Source organism: Rhinolophus sinicus, chromosome 17 (assembly GCF_057876585.1).
Source record: "Rhinolophus sinicus isolate RSI-liver-muscle chromosome 17, RSI-T2T, whole genome shotgun sequence".
In the NCBI taxonomy this organism is placed as follows: Eukaryota; Metazoa; Chordata; class Mammalia; order Chiroptera; family Rhinolophidae; genus Rhinolophus; species Rhinolophus sinicus.
In genome coordinates this window covers 67,167,391-67,189,858 of record NC_142517.1, presented here as the reverse complement: position 1 = coordinate 67,189,858, position 22,468 = coordinate 67,167,391, and the positions used below count along the sequence as shown (strand labels likewise).

The 22,468-nt window shown below is 37.7% G+C and overlaps 1 protein-coding gene across 2 annotated transcripts in view; it reads right to left on the bottom strand.

The window, feature by feature from the left end:
• The window catches only part of LSAMP (limbic system associated membrane protein), a 591,338-nt gene that overhangs the window by 272,044 nt on the left and 296,826 nt on the right, over positions 1-22,468 (bottom strand). For both annotated transcript variants that reach the window (XM_019734849.3, XM_019734850.3), the window contains exon 2: positions 2,857-3,089. In XM_019734849.3, the coding sequence (XP_019590408.1) occupies positions 2,857-3,089 (233 nt within the window). The remainder of the gene's footprint in view (positions 1-2,856; positions 3,090-22,468) is intronic.

Below are 22,468 nucleotides of genomic sequence, written 5' to 3'. Positions count from 1 at the left end.
CTTTACCTTCATTTTACGTACGACAAAACTAAGCCTTAGAGAAATTAAGTGGTTTACCCCTAAATTGATTTAAGTAGCAAGCAGGAAAACCGAGATTTCAAATCAGGCAGTATAAATGCAAAGCCCACCCTTGACCTGCTATTCTTTAGTGATATCTCATAGTATCTTTGAGCAAAGGGTGGCCTCACCATTGGGCAACGAAAAATAATACAGTATTTATTTAATGACTAGTTAAGTTAGATTTGCAGAAACCATGGAGGGCGAGAAAGGCAGAACTTGGAAAACTGAAAAGATCTTTATATTCTAAAGGAAGGTGCTGTGGGATTGGAGGAAACAAGGATGCCAGCCACATCTAGAAGCAGAAACTCTGAAGTGGTGGAAACCTGTAGAGTTGCAGCATGGAGTAGGAAGCAGTGTAAACAAACCACATAAAGAGATGGAACCCCTTGACAAAATCACGAAGTCAAATGTCCTAAGGGAAAACGGCTCAGCCATCTTGTGCTAAAGATCAATGCCAACATCCATATAATTGTCAAAAAAAATCCCCCTTCATGATTCAGGCTCAAAGGAGATAATCCTTTCTTCATCTCCCTTACAAGTACAGGCTGTGTTGCTCACTTTTCTTTCAAAGAAATATGGTTAAGATGAAAATTCAGTAATATCTTGAATTGAACAGATACAGGTTGGAAACCTTGTCCTCAGCCAACAGGGAGCCTTGACTGAGCTCCTAATTGTCTCTGAGCTTTAAGCTTTTGCATATTTATAACAATATTATGAACACCTACTTAATAATAATATCGGAATTAAATGAGACAAGGAATAAATGGTACCTGGCACTTAGTAGGTTCCTCTCCATCCCTTAATATTGAGTTAAATTTAGCAACTTAATATTACACTGAATTTAAATTAATTACACTTTTGCTAATATGGTCTGGAGGTGGGCACAGTACACGCTAACATAGTTCTAGCTCTAACTCTCTAGGGATGGTCATGGGCATAGCTAAAAACTACACACGTGAATAAGAAAAAAAGGGGAAGGACATTGTGCATTTGGCACAAACAGCTCAGACTTAAATATAAATGTGGTAGTTCCTAAAGTCATAACAAAAATTTTCCATTCCAGTAGAAAGTGCTTCACATTTGATTCCAGGTTGGCTTGGCTTCAAACTACTCCCTGAATTGTCTGTGTGATTTTGAGCCGGTAACCAAAATTTAATGAACTTCTATTTCCTCATCTAGAAACTAAGGAATATAATACTTAGATTGTCCAATTTTACTCAGTATAGGGCAATACATGATTTCTAGCGTGGTCTCTAGTGGCTTTCCAATAACATTAAAGGCTGTAAATGTACCGAATGTTTTGTAGCAATCTCATAATATAATTTGGAGCTAGTAATTAGATAAAATCTGTTCTAAAGGACCTTAAGTAAACTGGTTATCCCCTCTCTCTGCTATTGAATGAGGTAGAACTTTTGTTTTGAGAGGTAGGGGTGTGTGTGTGTGTGTGTATGTGTGTGTGTGCACATGCGCGTGCACTCTTATGTTTTGAAGGAGCTGGTAAACTAAGTCATTTACATATTTACAATTCTCTAGTTATGTTTAAACATTTAAATGAGATGCCTAGGATCCAAGCCCTGGTGCCTCTTGTTATTAGAGCTCAAGTACTCTCTACTAAACTAAAAGGAAAGCATTCTATGCTTTGACTATGATAAGGAACGTTGCAAGTAAGTAGACATGCCTTTTACAAGCAATAAAATGAAGGTGTCAGCCGTTGCAAATGGAGCAAGATGGAGGTCACATGACTAAACCACCCTTGCACCAGGCAGTCTCTGATGTATTTTACTCCAGTTTCAATCTATTAATCAGAGGAGTTAGAAGAGCAATAATTTAAACACTGCAATCATCAATTCCATAACACATTAATAGAAGCTACAGTCAAACTTTGCCACACCAGTGACTGCAATGGAATCTTGACAGGAGCCGGAGGGCCATGCCTAATTTGCATTAAATTTACATAAAACTGTAAATCAAGAACACAGGAACACAGCCCTGATATTTGTTAGTGCTTGGATCTTTCTTGTTAGATGGATTTAAACTGCTGTGGTTTGACTTCGCTTGCAATAAAATTGTGCAGCTGATCAGCTTTGTTCTCATTCTGCAATTATGTGGAAAGGGACCCAAGAGAGCTATAGGTTGGGGGCATGTGGATGCCATTTAGGGTTTTCATCCTATAAAACCATGACTCAGATGTGCCCTTGGAAACCCCAATCTAGAAGCAGATTGTCTCCAATGACTTTGCAGATACTGGATTTGCTCACAAATTACTTGCCATTAGCAGGAGACACAAAGTAAATAGAAAGCTGGTCAGCTGAGAGGATGTCAAGGCCTCTGAAAATTTTCATTTTTCCAGACAACATTTACTCTCATAAAAATAGATAATTAGTGACATTCTTTAGGGTGAGGACATCTGAAAATCAAACCTTCAGCAAAGTATCCAGTACTTAAAGGAGTGATAAAGTGGACTCCACATGGTCCCAAGCAGTCTATATGTTCTTGTGTTCCTGTGTCAAATTATTCCAACAGAGGTGGCCTTTGCTGTGTGTTTTCACTCAGAACTAGGAGAAAACATTCTTACCAAAGGGACTGGCTCACAGTGGCAAGATTCATCTCTCTCTATTCTCTTTAGTCCTCTCATTTTAGGTCTGTTCTTTTAGAGAGAAGACAGACACTTAAGTGCCATAACGTACTTGGAACTGTTGTTTTCCTCAGATGGGATTATGCGGGTATTTCACACATGATGTTTATTCTCTGCCTTCCACGCCTCCTTTACCACCCCCCTAACTCCCCTTTTCTTACCTTGCACGATCAAGTAAACTTGGGAAGTCTTGGGCTCATGCTGTGTCTGAACTGAGCAAGTATAGGAACCCTCATCATAGACATCCACCTTCTGGATTCGCAGGCTGTATTCCAGAGAATGGCGTTTCTCCAGCTCAACCCGGGGGTCCAGAGACCACTTGTCATGGCCAGCAAAAATGATGCCAGAGCGGTTCAACCAGGCCACCTTCGAGTTCTTGTCCTCTACGACACACCTAGCAGAGCAGAATGACAACATCAGTCTTAGCCATACCTGCATTCGCATTCATTCTCCACATGATCGGACACAACTCAAGACCAGTCAAGAAAAAGAATTACATTCAGGATGAACCACTGCCATGCTATTCCTTGGAGTCTTAAGTCTCAGCACTATCTGTCCTTACCATCCAATGGGTGGACGTCATTATATTAGATTCAATTCAGCAATAAACAATCTGAGTATGAGTAATGCAGGCAAATAAAGTTAAATAATATAATAACAAATCCCACTGGATTATTTTCTAGGAAAAGGTCATTTACACAGAACTTCATCTGTTTAAGGAACTTTGAGAATTAGATGATTGAGAATGTAGCACATTGACTCAGTTTTGAATTGTACTTAAATATGTCCTAAAGTCTTGTGTGATGGTATATTCGAGTTTTGACTCACTGCTGTGGAATTAGACTAGATTTCAATGTTTGCTTCTGATCTATATGAGTTTGTAACTCTCAGGAGTGAAAACTGTGTGAGCTGGTCCACAGTTCACACAGTGGGTAGGTGTTGTGTCAAGGCAATCAAAGCTGGTATCACCTTGCCTAAGTCTGGTTCTAGCTTTTGAGGGCAGCAATTGTCTGCTGGCGAGAGACAGCCTGCTACATTCTGGCCACATTAGAATGAATTAAATCTTTTTTTTTTAATTAAAGTTTATTGCGGTGACAGTTAGTAAAGTTACATAGATTTCAGGTGTACAATTCTATAATGCATCATCTATATATCACATTGTGTATTTACCACCCAGAGTCAGTTCTCCTTCCATCACCATATATTTGATCCCCTTTACTTTCATCTACCACCCCTTGCCCCCCTTACCCTCTGGTAACCACTAAACTATTGTCTGTGTCACTAAGTTTTTGTTTCTTCGTTTGTCTTGTTCCTTTGTTGTTTTCAGTTTTATATACCACATATCAGTGACATAATATGGTTCTCAACTTTTTCTGTCTGACCTATTTCGCTTAGTGTAATAATCTCAAAATCCATCCATGTTGTCACAAATGGCACTATTTCATCTTTTCTTATGGCAGAATAGTATTCCATTGTGTATATATAACAGAATGAATTCAGTCTTTTATGGGAGATGAATAAACCAATTTTGTAGTTCCGATTCCAAGGAAGGTGAAGGAAAAATATTCATTTGAATGACTACTTATTATAGAAACCTGAAAGAGTCTCTTCCTGAAACTTGAAAGGAAGGGGTAAAGAACACAGATTAGTGGAGAAGGAGTAAAAACTTTATGATGAGTATGGCTTTCTTCAATTCTACTATATCAAGAATCTGGAAATGAAAAGATCAAGCAAAAACACCAAGCATAAAACTTCTCTCTGTATCACTTTGGCAAGATTTATGTCTGCCCCACAGGAAGACTGTCCCAGACTCTGTTCACAGCTGCAGAGCCAGCTGCTCAACACTGTGGGCCATGAGGGATGGACAGAAGGAGCCAGGAGAATGACAGAAAAACAATTAAAACACCATGTTCCCTTGTATTTTCCAAACCGAGTCAATTGCAGGTTTCCTCTCAGGTCAAAACAGCCAGGCATAGAAACTCCACACCCAAGTATGGACAGGAAATTGATGTCTTATCCACAGGCTGTCCACCGGAGGGAATACAGAGGCCAATTCGTACCTCTCATAAGAAGGAGAAAAGCTGAGTCTTTTAAAAATTCCTTACCTATGGTACAGAAGCCGTCTTAGCCCATTAGTTTTTGGTGAATTATATATTTTACTTAGCATAATAATTTTATTTAATTTTTGGGGGTGCCATGCTATGCAGGTCTTTCTTTTCTTCTCCACCTTTTTATTTTCATAAATACAGATAAAGGTATCATTTAGTATCTTCAATCACTCAATATGTGTTTCTCTGTCATACAGATATTTATATGCATTTGATAATTTAGAACCTCTCCATGAGGGAGTGCAAAGCTAACATCATGGATGCTCGCTGCTTCTCTGCAGACTCCATTCTACTTTCCCTGTTTGATTCTGTTGTGACATCATTTCTCTGTCCTTGGTGATGGTGTGGCATTTCTCAGTTTAGAATCATTTATGAATTAATAGGCTGTTCATTGCCATCTAGATCATAAATGAAGTTGTTGATGTAGATTCACTCACTGTGTTTTTCTTTTCTACTGAGAAAAATGGAAATGTACCTCTACAAATGGATTTTAAATCTTCTATCACATTTCTCCTCACACTTTTCTCATCTACACAGCTCAACACAGCAGCACGCAGATATGCCACATCAGATATGTACGCTGAGTGCTGTTTAGCCCAGCATATGGCCCTAATATGTTCATTTTGAAAAAATACTACATATTTTACACAAAAATGACCTATGAAATAAAGACAGATTTTGACTTATTCATTAAGGTACCTCCTAAAACTAATCTGGTGTAAAACAGTCAATGTCTGTCATGTGAACTAACAGTGTCACACATGTAGACACAAACCATATGGTTACCTGTATACCAGCCCCCACTCTACCCCTAGTCCCAAGCTCTATGGCAACCACAAATGAATTCGGTAAATTTCCTTATCAGCACAAGGTAGAGTTTCTAAGTCATGTCTTTAGGGTCCTTTCGATACTTTAGCAATTTTTGTCAATGGAAAAGTTAAAATTACCACACAGATCATTATTGCAAATTATTCTCTGAGAGGATTCAAATCTATTTTACCTAAAGAAGTAATTGACTGTTTCAGTGAAATTACCAGACCCATAAAAAATGCATCTACTGAAATAACACATTATATGGAAATTTTGCTATGACAATCTACGTAACATCTTACTTTTACACTGTTTCACCCATTATTTATTTATTTTTAATTTATCTTTTACGTACAAATAAGTGAAAGGTGTATTAGACTCAAATACATACCTATACATTCACACTTTTTACTAATTCAGTATAGTTAGTTAACTCCAAGCACCAGAGCACAATGTAGTATTTTTTAAAAGGAAACTACTCCTCCAGATACTTAAGCATTCTTTTTTATGTAGCCAATAGTTCCAAAGTGAATGCACTGACTCTATAAAACTAGAAAATCATTTTTCTACAATGTGACTAAAACTTTCATACTGAAAAATGAACAAAAGAATTACACAATTCCAGAACTAATTAATTTGGAAATCTTGACTTAAGGTGGCAACTATTTTAAACCGTAAGAAGTGCACATAAGAAAAAAAATACAGTAAAAGTCAAAGTAATAGTCTTAGTGTGTAGAACTTCTGTTTGTTAAATGAAAATAACCATTCACACAGGGTAGTCACCTAATGCCTAGCTATTTGGAAATGAGGAGATGATGATAAAATGCAGACCCAGATTCCCAGCATGCACTGACTGGCCAGTAAGCATCATAAGTGTGCATCTAGGATGTAAGTTGGTTTAACCGTGCATTAGGCATGCCTGTATAGTAAATGAGAATTCTCCTGCTGTGCCATTATTATATAATAATAAGTTATTCCCCACTCAGAATGCTACTTCCATACCAGACAATCTAGTACAAAATTGGATACCTAAGATCTTTATCTCCAAAATCAGTCTTGGCTAAATCAGAAAAAGTATGAAGATACGTGTGCATATTTTAAAAATCTGTGTTATGTGTTGTTTGGATTTAATAGAATGCTTCCTCCAGGAGCTCAAGATGTTGCAAATCATTCCAGGATTTAAAAAGAATGGAGCCCTAAAGAAAGTGGGTGTTGTTGCCAAGAGGAGAGGGACAGAGAACGTCCTTCCCCTTTAGGTGGGATTTTTTGTCAGGCAGCTGAAGACATGGGATATAATACAGAGTGGCACCTCGTCAGGACATCTTCTCTCATTAGTATCCCATCCTTTTACTTAGCTCCTTCTTATGACCTTATTATAATCCACATTGCTTTAGAGTTATTTCCGTTACTTTCCTCATAAGCTTATTTATGACAGTGACCCTCCTGGAGTTCCCCTATGGCACCCTGATGGGGACTAGCAGCATAAACTCACCATGCACACAGTAGGTACTAACTGAAACATGGAATAAATCAACTGCATTTAACTTAGCAAATTGCTATTAGGTCAATTACAAAATATTTGTTAATTATCCTATAGGTACAGAATGGATGGGTAACTATTTTAATTTTTCTTAAGAAATGATTAAAATGATCAGATGCAAAGGGAAAATTTAAAGATAATTATTGCATGTGGTATTAACATGAAAGCAAAAGAGAAAAAAAAAATGTGCTGAGTGATTCCACTATGATAAAAGATCCCTGGGAATTAAATAATCTATGTTGTATGTGAAAAACAGCAAAAAGAAGCATAAATCACTAGATAATCATTTAGTGGGTTGCTCATTTTAACCATAAACCCTAAAATATCAGGTGGGTTACTTACCTTAACTATGAACACTTGATTTTTAAAAAATCAGTTTTTAAAAAAATAACGGAAAGGCAAGCAAACAAATTTCTATCTTTCCTGTTCAGTATATCTGAATCCATAAAACTGTCACAAAAAATCAATGCACCCATAAAAATCCCAAGTATTCAATCTTTGCAAACATTTTACAACATGTATACTATGCACACTTATACAAACAAGTACTCTGACAATTCCTCTTACACTGCATAAGTCTGGGGACGATGCTTACAAAAAATGAATATAATTGGAGGTAGAAAAGAAATGCTAAATACGGTTGGTACCAACAGACTGCTTAATAGGATATTTATAGACAGTATATGCATGATGTAAGTGATACATATCTACCAGATAGTAAGCCTATTCAATTGCTACTAGACACATCTCTTCATTTTTAAACAAGCATTACTGGCTCTGAGAATGTACCAACTTAGCATTAGAATTTATCCAAACTTAAACTTTCTTCTATTTCTGAAGAGTACAATCTGGTATTTATTCATTGATAACAAATAATTAGATTTTATTTAGTCCCTCACCAGTTATCTATCTTCACACGTTTTTAATTTTAAGGACTGAGGGAAGTGGAACTGGGTGGATAAGAGAGATCTGACTCTGAAATTAAGAAAGAACAGTCAAATGAATGATTCTCAAGTGTGGGCAATGTGTGTCTCCAGAGAATATTTGCCAATATATGGAGACATTTTTTGGTTGTAACAACTGGAGGGGGTGGGGGATGGGGTTGATAATAGCATCTAGTAGGCAAAGTTCAGGGATGTTGCTAAATAAACATCCTATAATGTAAAAGACACCCCTCCCTACCTCCTTACAATGATGTATCCCATTTAAATGTTGACAGGGTCAAATTAAAAAAAAAAATGAGTTAGACTTTAGTCTCTTGGTTTCTATATCCAGAAACATAGGGCAAACATCTACAGTGCCACGGTGTTTTTTCATAGACATATGCTTCTTAATGTACAAAGCACTCAATTGCCACCAGCAATATAAAACAGAAAGCAACAAATGAACAAGAGAAACAAACCAAACACTCATAGACACAGATGACAGTTTGGTGGTTATCAGAGGTCGGGGGCCGGGCAGAAGAGGATAAACGGGGTCAAATATATGGTGACGGAGGAGACTTGACTTCAGGTGGTGAAGACACAGTGCAATCAATATACAAATGATGTATTACAGAACTGTAAACTTGAAACCTACATAATCGCATTAACCAACGTCACCTCAATAAATTTAATAATTTTTTTTTTAAATCTCTGAATTATAAGTCAAGTTCATGTCAGAGACACTACAATAAAGACTAGTGATGCTCTGGTTGTAAGTTTATTTTTTCACATTTGTGATTCTCCCCCTTTTATAAGATGTGGCATAATTCGAGTGTGTTAGCCACTTATTTTGATGCTGTTCACTTTGTAACTTTAACCCTACACACAAAACCCTTAGCAAATCAGCAAAACTATCATAAGCTCATTACCCTCTACAAGGAAAGATACTTGGTCTGGGAAGTAATGCTATACGTTCCCAGCTTGAAAGTATGGAATTAGGAAAAGCTCTAAGCAGAAGATGAAATAAAGTATCATGGAAATACCCCAGATTCTCCTGAGGCAGAAGTCTTTAGTCTGACTTTATCGTATTATTTTAAGTATAATGAATTCCAACAACACGTATGCAAACATATTGAAAAAAGGACAAATTAGATAGAAACCAAATTTACAGAATTCTGAATTGTTAATCATCTTGGATCACCTCTGCTTCACTACCATGTTTTAAGATTAAACTTCAAGAAATAAGAGAACTGTGGGGATTCACTGCTTAACCTGAGGCACTCTTGCTGAGCCTTGCCTGCAACAAGAAGCTTCAGCTCCTAGCTGCCCTGTTCCCATCTCTGCTTCCTTCCAGACTTGACTTACTTCTGGCTTTGACACCTGCCTGTTCTCTTGGTCTCATTCTCTCATTCTTGTGCATGTCTGCATCTTAATCTTGATCCTCCTGAAGAAGAAACCGATCTCAGTTTGATGATGGTTTATTTTTCTAGATTCATACGGATTTTAGTCCAATTAACACCATGGCAGTGTGTACATGGTATAGCATCATCTCCCCTCACCCCAGCTCCTTTGCACACATTCATGTCCAAGTGCCTGATGCACATGTGTATATGCACACACATGAAGCAGTGGGGGGCATTCCAGGCAGGGTGAGGTCATAGAGGTAGTAAACCACAGGAGCCAGATTCATGTGAAGCTGCCATTGCTCACAATGATTGGGAATCTGTACACTGCTGATGGAGTCTTAGGGTAAAAGACATATTGTTTAGTTCCTGGAGATAACTGATTTTAGGTCTGGCCTTCAGTCTATTTCCTCTTGGAACACAGGTAAGTCATTTAGCCTTTCGGTGTTTTAGTTTTCTCATAAGTAAAGGGAGGCTAATGATACTTGCCTCAACCTCTTTACTAATCCTAGTGCCTTGAATAAAATATAGTGATATACATGGAAACATATCATAAGATGTCAAATAATAACTATGCTTATACTCATGCTCTCTAATGGTAGAGTATGACAGACAAAAAGAAAACAGTCCCATCATCAAACTGAGATCGGTCCTATACAGAATGACTATAAAGAAAAGTACTGATTTCTTTAAGTCATTCGAAAACTTTATCGCTTTATAGAGTGTGATGACTCCCACTGAATATGTATCATTACCCAGACTCTCTGATCAGCCTTAAATTCTCAATTGGCATTAGTTATTTGCACATGTCATATTGACAAAATACCCTTTCTGTGATTGGATACTGCTTATTAGAATGATTTATCACCAAAGGAGAGCAAAAAATAATCCACAATGGCAAATGGTAAAGCCAGGACACACTGTGTTACCCCTGGAACAATGAAAAGGTCTCCCTAGATAGGCTTTTCTTTCTGTAACAATCACTAGGGAGCCCGTTGCCCAGCCATACATGCATTCTTCTACATATGTATACATGACATATGTATTGCTGTATTTTCAGGTTCATCTTATTGAAGAAGCATAAACCATAAATGCATAGTGCATGCAGATGCCACAGGGGAGGAGAAGGCCACAACCACCAAATTAAGACTCCATCAACAAGCAATTAATTCTAGGATAGTCTGTGCTCCTCTTGTTGTCACATCAACTGTGTCATCTCTACATCTACACAGAAGAAAGAAATGGAAAAAAAGGAAGATAGAAATTCTAAAAGCAGATCAATGTCGAGGCTGAGACCAGGAGAAAACGGATTTCTATCCCAGTCACACCTGGAGTTAGGCTCGATCCCAGAAACATTTTAATTGACTGGAAACAACTCTCCTCATGTCTTTCGAAGAGTCTCAATCAATTTCGAAAAGAAATCATCATCTTAATCATGCCATAACTCAGGATGCCCTTTTTCTTGTCAGTGGTGAAGTAGAAACGTCATGGGTTCTGTAGTTTTGTAGCTTTACGCAAGTTGCTTAGAAAAGAATGGCCGAATGGGGGAGTGATTCTGGGCTTAGGCTGAGGAGGCAGTTTTTGGCTCTGCATCTACCTCCATCATATGCTCACTCCATGATCTTGGGACATTTGTTTAACCTCCCTGTGCCTGGGTTTCCTCATCTATAAAGTGAAGACTATAACAGTACCTACTTCAATGGGTAGTTGTAATGTTCCCATGGATTAATTTTAAATGTATAGAGCAGTGTCTGGCCCTAAATGAGTCCACTGTTACTGAAAAGCTCCAGTGTTTTTCCTCAGCAAAACAGGAATAATAACTATCTTCTCTTATGACTGTGATTATTAAATTGGCTGAAGTTTAGAATACCCAGTGAGCTTTGGAAGAGTTTAATAAACTTTTCTGCTGGTCACTTTTTATAATTTGTATTATAGACAATCATGCTGTAGAAATCCCATTTTGGGGGCTAAATCCAACAACTGCCAGATATTATTGTATAATCCAATTCCTTTCTCATTCATAGGCATCTCCAGGGAAACCGCCTTTTAGGCCTATGTTCTCTTACGTCTGGTCCCTCTGGTCAGCAGTTGGTCCCCTAAAGCACATAAGCAATACATTGAAAGCAGAAAGATGTAGCATGGTTCAAGGGCAGCAGAGTAAATTGAGGCTCTAGTACCATCTCTAGAATATTTTTTAAAGGGTGTTGGCATATCTGTGCATAGGCAGCTCAGGCCTTAAATGCCTCACCACTTTTGATCAGATCCATTTAGAACCCACACAAGGCTCTCTCTTCAGGGCAGCCTGAACAGAAGAAAATAGCTGGTCCACGCTGTACTTTGTGATCGGCTGAGATCAGCTTGGCAGAATTGGGGTTCCTCCTAGATTAGATGAGACGTACTCTATGATTTGTGGACCTTCAGATTGTAAGAACGTGGCTTATTCCTTCCACTTCCCAGTGTGAGTGGCAATTATACTCTCTGTAGTAGCAAGTACTATCTATAACCCTTTCCTCTCCTTTGAATTATGGATTCTCTTCTTTCCTCCCTACTCGGTGAGGATGAGAAACAATTTTACCTTGTTTTGTTTTGATTCTTGCTATGAATCTCTGCTCTCTGTGAAAAAAATCTCTTTCATTTAGAATGAAAAAAAAAATCTGCCTTTAGTTGTACTTTTGAAAAAGTGAAATTAGTCTTGGAATCCTGGCTTGGACTTCTAGTTAAAATTTTCACTCGCTGTGGAATTAGAAACAATTTCACAGCTATTTAAAGAAGTTTTGTTATCTTCTGAGTCATTATAAAGTAAATATCAAAAGTATTCTAAGTTCAAGAAGGAAAAAAAAAAGGTCTGTACCACGTGGGGTTTACTCTTTATCTCATTCCAGCAATCAGGAGAAATAAAAGTGCTTACAATAAATTATAATGCACTTAGGATGAACATTCTTTTGTATGAGGCATGGTTATAAAGTTAGGGTACTATTTCCCATAAGTCTCACTTGAAAACCCAGACTCTCACTTTATAATCTTATCATATACAGCATTATGTAAATTGTTATCATTGGGACAAAATGTTATGACTCATCATTATATGAATTCAGATATAATTTGGCACAAATTATGAGTACACCCTCTAAGATATAACAATGAATAGATATAGCATTCTGATATAACACAGTTAACATACAGTAAGTAAATCACAGGTCATGAGACTCTATCAGGGCTACCATTAGAAAAGGGCTCTGCTGTCCAGTTTGACTTCATTGTAAGAGGTTGTGACAACCTATTTTTGTGGGGTTTTTTCTTCTTTTTCTGTCTTTCACTTTTCTCCTTCATCTAAACCTTTCCTTGAAGTCTGTCTTTCTTGTACAGATCAACAATCAGGATGTGAAGAGGACTTGGAATCAGCTGATCAAAAAGGGCTTCAGAAGTTACTGAGAGAAAGGGGATGAAGGCCTCAAGAACTATGAGTTTGAAATGAAAGCCCATCTGGGAGAGTTCTAGTAAGGAACTCCGCTTACTCAGACTGGAGAATGATACCTTAGACTATAACCCCCATTTTACATAAAGCACTGGCCCTGGGAGGACGATGGGGGTGAGAGGAAGTATAGAGTGTCTGGACTTGGGAGAGGGAGAAAGTCAAAGGTCATCACCTCTTGTGCTACTATATCCACCATGTAACTTAACTCTGACATTGCACAGCCAGCTTGAGTGAAAGAAAGAGCTGCAGATGCTTCAAAGTGATGGTCACCGTCTGAGTTCTAGGAAACCCCTAGATTCAAAAGCACCATCTTTTTAGTCTGAGAGCATTCCTCTTTCCCACCCACTCTGTCCCTGGGGTACTCTAGCTTTGAGATTGTATTATAGGAGAGGCATCTTCTATCATTCTCTCACAGTGACTCTCAAATTATGGCTGATAAATGGGGAAAAAAAGGCAGAGAGAGGGAAAGAGCTAAATCTAAGTGTAAACTAAAAAGACATTGTTTTGAAATGGTTCCCCTATTTCTTCTGAATTGCTTATCATTTTTGGTCAAGACCTTTGGACATGTCATGAGGAACTCTGTTGAAATCTCTGTATGTGCTCAGGAAGCTAACCTGAGTAGCAGCAAGAATTAGGCTGACTGATTAATAGTCAATATAATGTTGATATTCATTATGTTATTAATCATAATGTTGACATTAATAGTCAATATTATGTTGACTAATTAATGTCTACTCTCTCCCAAGGACAAGTTACCTTCTTCTGGCTCTATTAAGACCACTTTTGGAAGAATCCACTAACAGCCAAAATCCAATGGATTTATCTTAAGTATTTGTCTTATTCAACATCTTCATAGTTTTCAACACCATTCACCACATTTCTTCATTTTCTTATCTCTCATCCTAACTCTCCCACTGTTTCTCAATTTCCATTATCAACCCCTCTTTCTCCATTCACCTTTTATATATTGCTGCTCTCCAGGATTCCATTTTTCTTCTTTCCTGGTTTCATGGAGTAGCTCTCACACATTTCATCGTTCGGGGGTCTTTAATTATACTATATCTCAAATTCAGCATAGTTTGAACTGAAACGCATTATCTCTCATCTTATTCTTGTCCTCCTTCTAAATTCCCAGTTTCAGTTAGTGGGATCATAATCCATCCATTAATCATAGAGAGCAGTCACAGAGCTGTCCTTGCTTCCATCTCCTTCATGGCATTTATGTAATCAAATACCATTTTTACATTTTTCCCCCCTAAGATAAACTTCTGTTCTCCATCTTCATGGCCACTACTACTGTTCAGGACTTGCTCATCTGTTGTCAGCATCACTTCCAACTGCTGGTATAACTTTCCGACTGGTGTTCTGACCTCCGATATTGTGTCCCTTACCTACAACTATACCATTCATTCTTCATACAGAACAGAAAATACATAAAGCTGATCTTGCCATCCTCTTGTTTAAATGTACTTGGTCTTTTTACCTGTAAAAGTTCAAATTGCGTAGCATAATATAAATCAGCTCCACCTACCTCTCCAGTCTGATCTCCTGATATGTAAACTCCCATTCTGCCATGCATCTTATTCTTTATTTAGAGTCAAACTTCATTCTTCCTAGCTCTGGTTTTCCTTTTACCTGAAATACCTTTTGCAACCTTTTGCATTTGGTAAGCTCCTCCAAAAACTCCATCTCAGATGTGCCCTCCCTGGTGAAGGCACATTCTCCAATTTCCTTACTGGTGCTAGCATTTTGATTCTTTGTTTTTCTGCCTCTTATCATTATTATCAGAGCAGGACCATGTCTTCTCAATGTTTGCTTCTCTATTGCCTCACAAAGTGCCTGACACATGAAATCATCCAATAATTATTTGACAGATGAATGAACATACCAATCTTTCTCCTCTCATTTAACATTCTTAGAGATGTCTCCTTTCTAATACCATCTTGAAGGTGGAAGAATCTTACTACTCCTAGTAGTTTCCAAAGAGGAAAAGTGTAGCAGATCAAGGTCCTTTTGTCTTTTCTGTACCAGTCATCTTATCTCCCTTCATTAGTTGCTACCATTTTCTCTAGAAGAGATGATAATATCTTCTCAATGATATGCATTGATATACTATAATAGATGTGTAAAAAAAAAAAAAATTAGAAAAATAAATAAATATGCAGTGAATACTTTGTAACTCAAAGAATTTCTGAAAGTCTGCTGTGTAATGAAAATATAAGATGTTTTCAAATATTTCAGTGCTCCTCCTCTGTCTGGTGGACTTAAGTATGATCCTTGATATTATCTTATTGGTGTCCCCTGCCCTAGCAGTTCACATTCCAGGATCCAAATGAACATTTTAAATTCTGTACTCAGATGTCACTCTGAGGACTAAGCACCTTCAGCAGCATCACCTAACCTCTATGAGTTTATAAAGGGTCTGTGACTAAGTCATAACCAATTTTCTCACTGTTCATCTCTGTGAAATAGGTTATTTTGGTCTCATAAAACTTTAAATTATTTTTTTCCCCACTATACCTCACTCTGAAATGAGCAATTATTTTTTTCTCCTTCAAGATACTAATATGACCAAGAAGACAACCAGGGAAGGTGATAAAGAGGTACACAGAATAAGATTTTCTTCACTGATCCTTTGTTGCCCGGGAATGCACTGAATTTAGGCATTCCAGAGTATTGTAGTCAAAATGAGGCACTGAGGTTATTCACATAAGATTTGTTCTGTCTTTAATATTGGTAAATTTGTCCCATATTTTTGCTCATTATATACAAGACACAGTTTCTTCATTCTGAATGTTGGTGTCCAAATCAGCAGTCAGGACCAAGCAAAACTTCCCCAAAGTACAGAATGAGAGAAGAATAAGCAGGAACAAAATGTTTTAAATGATTTTACAGCTGAACTTACCTAAGTCAAATGAATGATAACATATTATTGCTCCTTTTATGTTGCTCTTTCTTGTCCTCTAAGGATAGGTTTCCTAAAGTTTCTATTCTGTTACCTTCAATCACAGTATTCTCCAAAAGAATTCTGATAAAGGAAGTAACCACTATAGTTATGAAAGTATTGTTAACTAAATAGACAACATGCCTAAAATGGAGTCACTTATGCTAAACTTATGTCACCAAGGCAAGACTTAATACCTAATCTAATTGCATTTATAGTCTCTCCCAGGAATATAATCTTAAACCAGTCAATCTGGAATTTCCTGGTCAGCAGTTGTGAGGTAATCTGCCTGACGGACCCTTTCCATCCTCCCCTAAAAGATGAGGTAATCTGCTATTTCCTTGTTCCTGTTCCCTTCTGCCTATAAAATCCTTCCATTTTGTAGTTTCTCTTCAGAAATAGTGATGTAGATAGCCTTAATCGGAAGTACAATACTTAGTTTCTTTACTGTATTAATCACTATATTTTTTCTGTCTTGAGATTATTGTAATTTAATAGGCACGGTATAAATCATATATTTTTAGTCATAGTTCTGTGTCGCTTCCTCTCCTTCCATCTCCTTTTTGCCACACTCTGCATTGAGAACATGAATCAATATAAGAAAACCGCTTATTTATATGCCTTTCCCTTTTGCTGTCATGTCATGTGGATACCTTAATCTTTATGGACATTCTTCTGTGTGTAGAAGACCTAGTGTCATGTCACATGATACTTCATATTAAAATTACACCTCTGCTAGACGATAAAATTAAGTCAGTCAGAGTCCCTAATTTCTCTGTTCTAAGTATTTCAGTGCAGAAACGAGTTGAGTGCATGAAAATCCTGTGGGTACTCAATAAAAATTTCTCTAACAATAAAAGTAATTACAAATAGACAATTTCTTATAGATCACTCTACCTCTGTATAACACCTGAATTATAGAATACTGTGATTGAGAGAATCAGACAGGAACTTCAGAAAATCTACCCTTAGAGACCAGAATCCAATCAGAAGGGCACAAAGAATGTATTGTTCATTAAGTACAGGCTTCCTCCAAGAGCGCCTAAAGGGATTTTTGTCCCCATTGCTGAGTTCTACTCAGGGCCTCTGTGGCCCCAACAGAACTCTGGCCACTGAGCACTGCCCAGTGAATCCAATCTCATTGTTTCAAAACCCTTTGGCAGTTTTCACTTACAGATTTCTCCTAATCATTATTTTTTAGCAGCAACAAAATGGCAACAGGAAAATAAAGCAAGATCAAAAGATATATATTCAATGCAAAACAGCTCAGCCAGTTAGCCCCAAGCAACAAATAAGTGTAGAACATTCTCCATTGTGTAGTAAAGTTTGTTTCTGGGAGGCTGATGTTAGATGCAAATCTGCCCCAGGCTATGTTAAAAAAAAAAAAAAATTAACAAGCCAACTACAAAAGCAAACCAGGCCTGCATTTTTGTTTTTCTACAAAGCTCACCCAGTCTTTGTCCATCATGTCATAAATCTGATAATATTTTACAAGGAGAGGTAGTAGAAGAGATTAACAATCTCTCATCAGCTCTTAACCCTTTTAATTACATTATTTTTGCCCAAATTCTTCATTTTTAAACAGCCCTAGATGGTCAGGTAGTGGGGTTGCACAGGACAAAATATTGCAGAAAATAATATGTTTGTTGCAATGTTATCCTTTGCAAACCACCCACAAGTGAGCTACTGCAAATTTCTCTAAAATAGGAACATGCAAGTAACTTTCTGATGTCACCCTACCTCTCCAGCTGGTGGTGCTGGATGTGAGATCAGACCAAAATCTCCCCCAAAGACCTTATAGCTATCCCATTCCTTCTCAATGTCAGATAAAAAGCTAAGAAGACTGTATTATAGGCCAGAATCATTCTTCACTTAACACGTGCACTTTTACTCTCCATCCTTGTGAAATACTTAATAGCCATAGTGGGAGCATAGCATTAGAGAGCTGTTAGCTGGGTGGCCCAGGTGCTTCCATAGGAGACTCCAGTGTTAGAAATAGGGCAGGAAATGTGTTGGAGGCATCAGCAAGCACAAACCTAGAAGAGCCATCTATTCTCTAAAAGCGTTTTGAGAGTTTGACTGGGGTGGGAGATAGTTATTAATAACATATTGGAGGCATTTATAAGGCTTTTGGCTAGGAAAGAGATATTTTTCAGTTTGCTTAGGAAAAACTTTATGCCACCGCTGTTTATACACAGTATGGGATAAAGGAACGAGTACTGCCAGCCAATCCTTTGAGACTATGTTCTAGAAGAAGAATGATGTGACACAAAGACCTCCCAGCTTTCCATGCAATTTACTGACTCCCAGGCACGTCCTCTCAGTAGAAACAGTTTTGGGAAACAGTTCTGGACCCCACAGTAGGATAACTGTCTGGGAACTGCTGTAGAACCCAGCGGGCATTGCCATTGAGAAAGGGTAGCACAGATAGTAAATGTCTTCCTTTGATCAATAAGAAGTTTTATTTCTTCTGATCGGTGCCTAACGGCAGGCAACTCCTGATACTTGTGGGATCACGAATTTGCACTGTGACAGGAGTTACTTCTTCATTTTCATCAATGCAATTCGATTGTTCAAAGAATTTATTTAGAATCACTTAGTGATGATTTCAAAAATGATTTCAAGTGATGATTTCAAAATATCCCCAGTTTGAAGCTTGGACCTGTAACAGACACCTTATGTAAAAGCAGATTTTCACAGAGTGATACCATCTTAGTAGTTTATGATCTTAGTAGTCAGTTCTTTTTCTTTTCCTTCCTTCCCCCCTTTTAACACTCATTTTTTTAGCTACCGGCCATGAAAATTTTGTTTAGTATATTATTTGCACAGTTATGAAAGACTGTTTCTTTTCTGTTTCATCAATTCCACTAATTTATCAATTAATTTGGGTAATGACATTCACTACCTTCGCACTACTCTCCTGATAAGAGTTTTCTAATGAAAGAGATATACTGGCTGGCTGGTTTAAAATGTGTTTTCAGTGAGATTGAGGTGGCTGCACTGGATGTTGGTGCAAAATCAAGGGACTCTAACAACAAGTTGGCAGCATGTGAAAACCACTCTGCTTCCGCTAACTAGCACTAAATTTTCAGAGGCCAAGTTAGGGAGATGAATAGAAAGGTTTAGATAACATAAGACAGCTTCTCCTCCAGTGTGTGGAAGATAATTACTCAGTGGGATTTATCTGGACAGAAGCCATGTGCTGTGATAAGGCCTGGTTTCTTGCAGGAATAAGACTTCCTAGCTGGATAACAAAACAGAAAGTTGCATTCCAACTTGGAATGCTAAATGAAAGAGAACTTGGAGCTCTACACATACTTTTAACAAGGGAGTTCAAAATTAGGACAGAGATACCCCTAAACTGTGGCTCCCAGGAGCACAACTGATTAAAACCAATTACTCTTTCAGTGATAGGAGAGTATGCAAATAGGTGCACCGTAGCAAAAGGGCTCAAGTGATGGAGGGCAGCATGGGAGAGAAGAACAGAATTCAGCCTGACTACATGGTCTAAAACAGCTAGTACATCCTTTCCTTAGAACCCGAAGGCAGGGTGTGGGGTGGACTGTGAGCTTCCAAATGACTATGATGAGAAAAGTAATAAAACATCTAGGGATCAGAATGGTTCACAATCTCAAAAAAAAACAAAAACAAAAACAAAACAGTCATTCATTTAACAATTAAATGTTACAATCCCTGCTCAACCCTTCAGTCTTTTAATAGATGGGCCTTTTGATTCATAGAGCTTGTAACATCTCTTAAGGTTTTTAGAAATATTGTAAGCAGCCTAGGAAGTTTGCAATTAGACTGGATCTGGTGGATTCTACAAGGCAGGTCTGGGAAGTCCTGGGAATTGTTAGTATTTAGAGAAGACAGACAAGAGAGTTTGGTTTGAAAAGAGAACCATAAGGAAAGTTAGCTATACTCTCTCTCCAGAGAATCTTCTTTCAAACCCCCAGGCCATTCAACTCCACAATATCTTTTTCAGTATTGATATCGTATCTATAGTATTTCTCTTTTACGCCACACAAGAACATTTTAATAACAGAAATTTACAATCTATTGAATTTACCAATAATTGATTCAAGTTTCTTTCTTTCTCTTTTTTTTTTTAACTTTTTAATTAACCATGAGCTAAATAGCTGCCATGACTTTAGACTCTGACATTTTAAATTTGAGTTTCAGTGTTACATACATATCCCTGATAATTCTGTGGTTCTGCGGAGAAATTCTGAAATATTTTTCTAAGTACCAGTGAGTCAAGAGTCTGAAATTCCAGTATTCAGATGCTTCTTTAAAAAAATGTATTCAGGCAGATGAAGGTAAACAGAAATATTACCTACAACAAATAATAAATAAGAGAAACATAAGAGAGAGTGTGAGGCAGAGAGAAAGAAGCAACACAGGCTCAGTGTGAGAGAGTGAGAAACAGTGAAAAAGTGGAGAGAGAGTGAAAAAGAGATGCTGCAGAGCATTAGAGAATCAGACAAAGGATCTTATATAAAAAGCCAAAGGAAATTCTAGAATACAGTCAAAATGACTTGTTTTTAAGTAGAAGACGTAGAAAAGAGAAATAAGAGTATTTATATTCAGAAATGTTAAATCATACTTTCTCTGCCTTCATCTCAAGTTTAACCCTACCTCCCAACCCCTGTAAAACCGTAAACTTGAAGGATTAGTAAGTGATGTACGGTGGAGAAGTCTAGACATTTAGAAATATTTTCACTGTATGTTTTACAATTATAAAATAACACCTGTTCTGCACCGAATATTCAGAAAATATAGAAAAGTATAGATGAAATAAAATCAGAATATTAACAGTGCTTGTCTCCGGCGATTCATATGTAAAGTTACAGTCACACTTAGATTTAATTAGAATCATATTGAGCTTATAAATGATATATTTATATGCTTATATAATGTATGTAACTTTGATCCCTAGTTTTAAAAATGATTGTATTAGACAAGTAGGGCATGTTGATCATTGAATCATATCATTTCCCCCTTACCTATTTACCTAGCGGCTCTGGAAGGTGTTCCCACAAAACAGAAATTCTGGGACAACCCACATTAACATCTATGCAGTACACCGTATATGAGGCCAGACTCTGACCTTAACTCAACCTGCTCAGTAAAATTAAACTTAGGTGAGGGAGTCATTTCCCTAAGCCAGCACCTACCCTCCTTCACTGCCACTCTCAGGGTGTGTACATGATTCCTAGGCTGTCCCTAGCAAATGCTGGGCTGTGTCCCCAACGGACATTCATTCTGTGTGGTGTGGGATTCTGATGTTAGGGTAGAATAATCAGCGAAAACAGCCTGAGGGAGTTAACAATCTCCATAAAGCATCAGCTATAATTTAGGCAAATTAGTTCACCTCTCTAAGTCCCAGTATCTCCCTTGGATTGTTTTAGACTTAAGAAATTATTATGCTCAAAGCTCTTAGAGTCATACCTGGCATACGGAAAACATTCGATAATTGTTACAAATTATTGTTGATATTGTCACTGTTGTTGTTACTATTATTCTTCCTCTGGCTATTAGTATACTTACTAATCACAAAATGGAATAAGGAAGGATAGGAGATGAGACATATTTTTTCTGAATTCTAGTGGGTCAATGATTGCAAAATACAAGGAGCAATAAGGACGGTCCCAGGAATGTCCACTCTGGGGAAAACATTGATTGAGGGATAATTTGCTGAGCTGACCTTTTAAACGGGAAGAAAGGAAATAATAGAAGACCACGTTGAAAATGTTGAACTTTATCTAAGTCCCGCGTTCCCAGAAACCAACACCCCTCTCCCTTTGTGTTCCAGGAAATGGCTAACCACAAAGGACCCCGGTGCTGTCCCAGAATGAGGTAGGACTCATCCCTGTTCTTCTTCATGACTTCCATAAGACTCAGATGACGACACTCTGCCCCTGTAAAACACAGGCTCCCTTTGGTCTTCTTATTGCAATAACGTGAAATTGCATTTCGGTAATTGTCTCGTGTCTTTTGTCTTTCATACGTCTCACCAAGTTCTCTGTGCTGGTTACCTTTTGGAAACATGGGCTGGGCGTAGTGCTCAGAGACTTCCTGGACAGTGCATAGGATGACAGGAAGAAGTCAGAAGGGGAGTTTTTCTTCTTATTTGGGTGTGAGCCTGCTCATTATATTATCCCTTATTTCACAAAATACATGTATTCAAGAAATGCATTTTTGTCCAGCGCCTTAGGGACTGCTATTAGAAAACCAGAGATCCCTGGGTATAATAAAACCCTGAGATGTAATAAAATAAGACACTTAAGAAAGCAGTAGTACCACTTTTTATACTCACATATTTAAAAGAAATAGTAACTCCGCTTTTATAAAACACTAACAGCAACACTCTCAACATTTATAATCTCATGATACCCACCAAATGAGTCACACAATGAAAATGCTGAAAGTGAATCCCTTAGGTAGATTTCAGGTTCCAATGGTCCGCCTATACTTTGGATCATTCCTCTGTGTGGGTCATAAAGTAAGAAATTTGGCATTCTTTGTCTCTTTGGTTTAGTTCTGTCAGCAGGGTGCAGAGTCCCTACA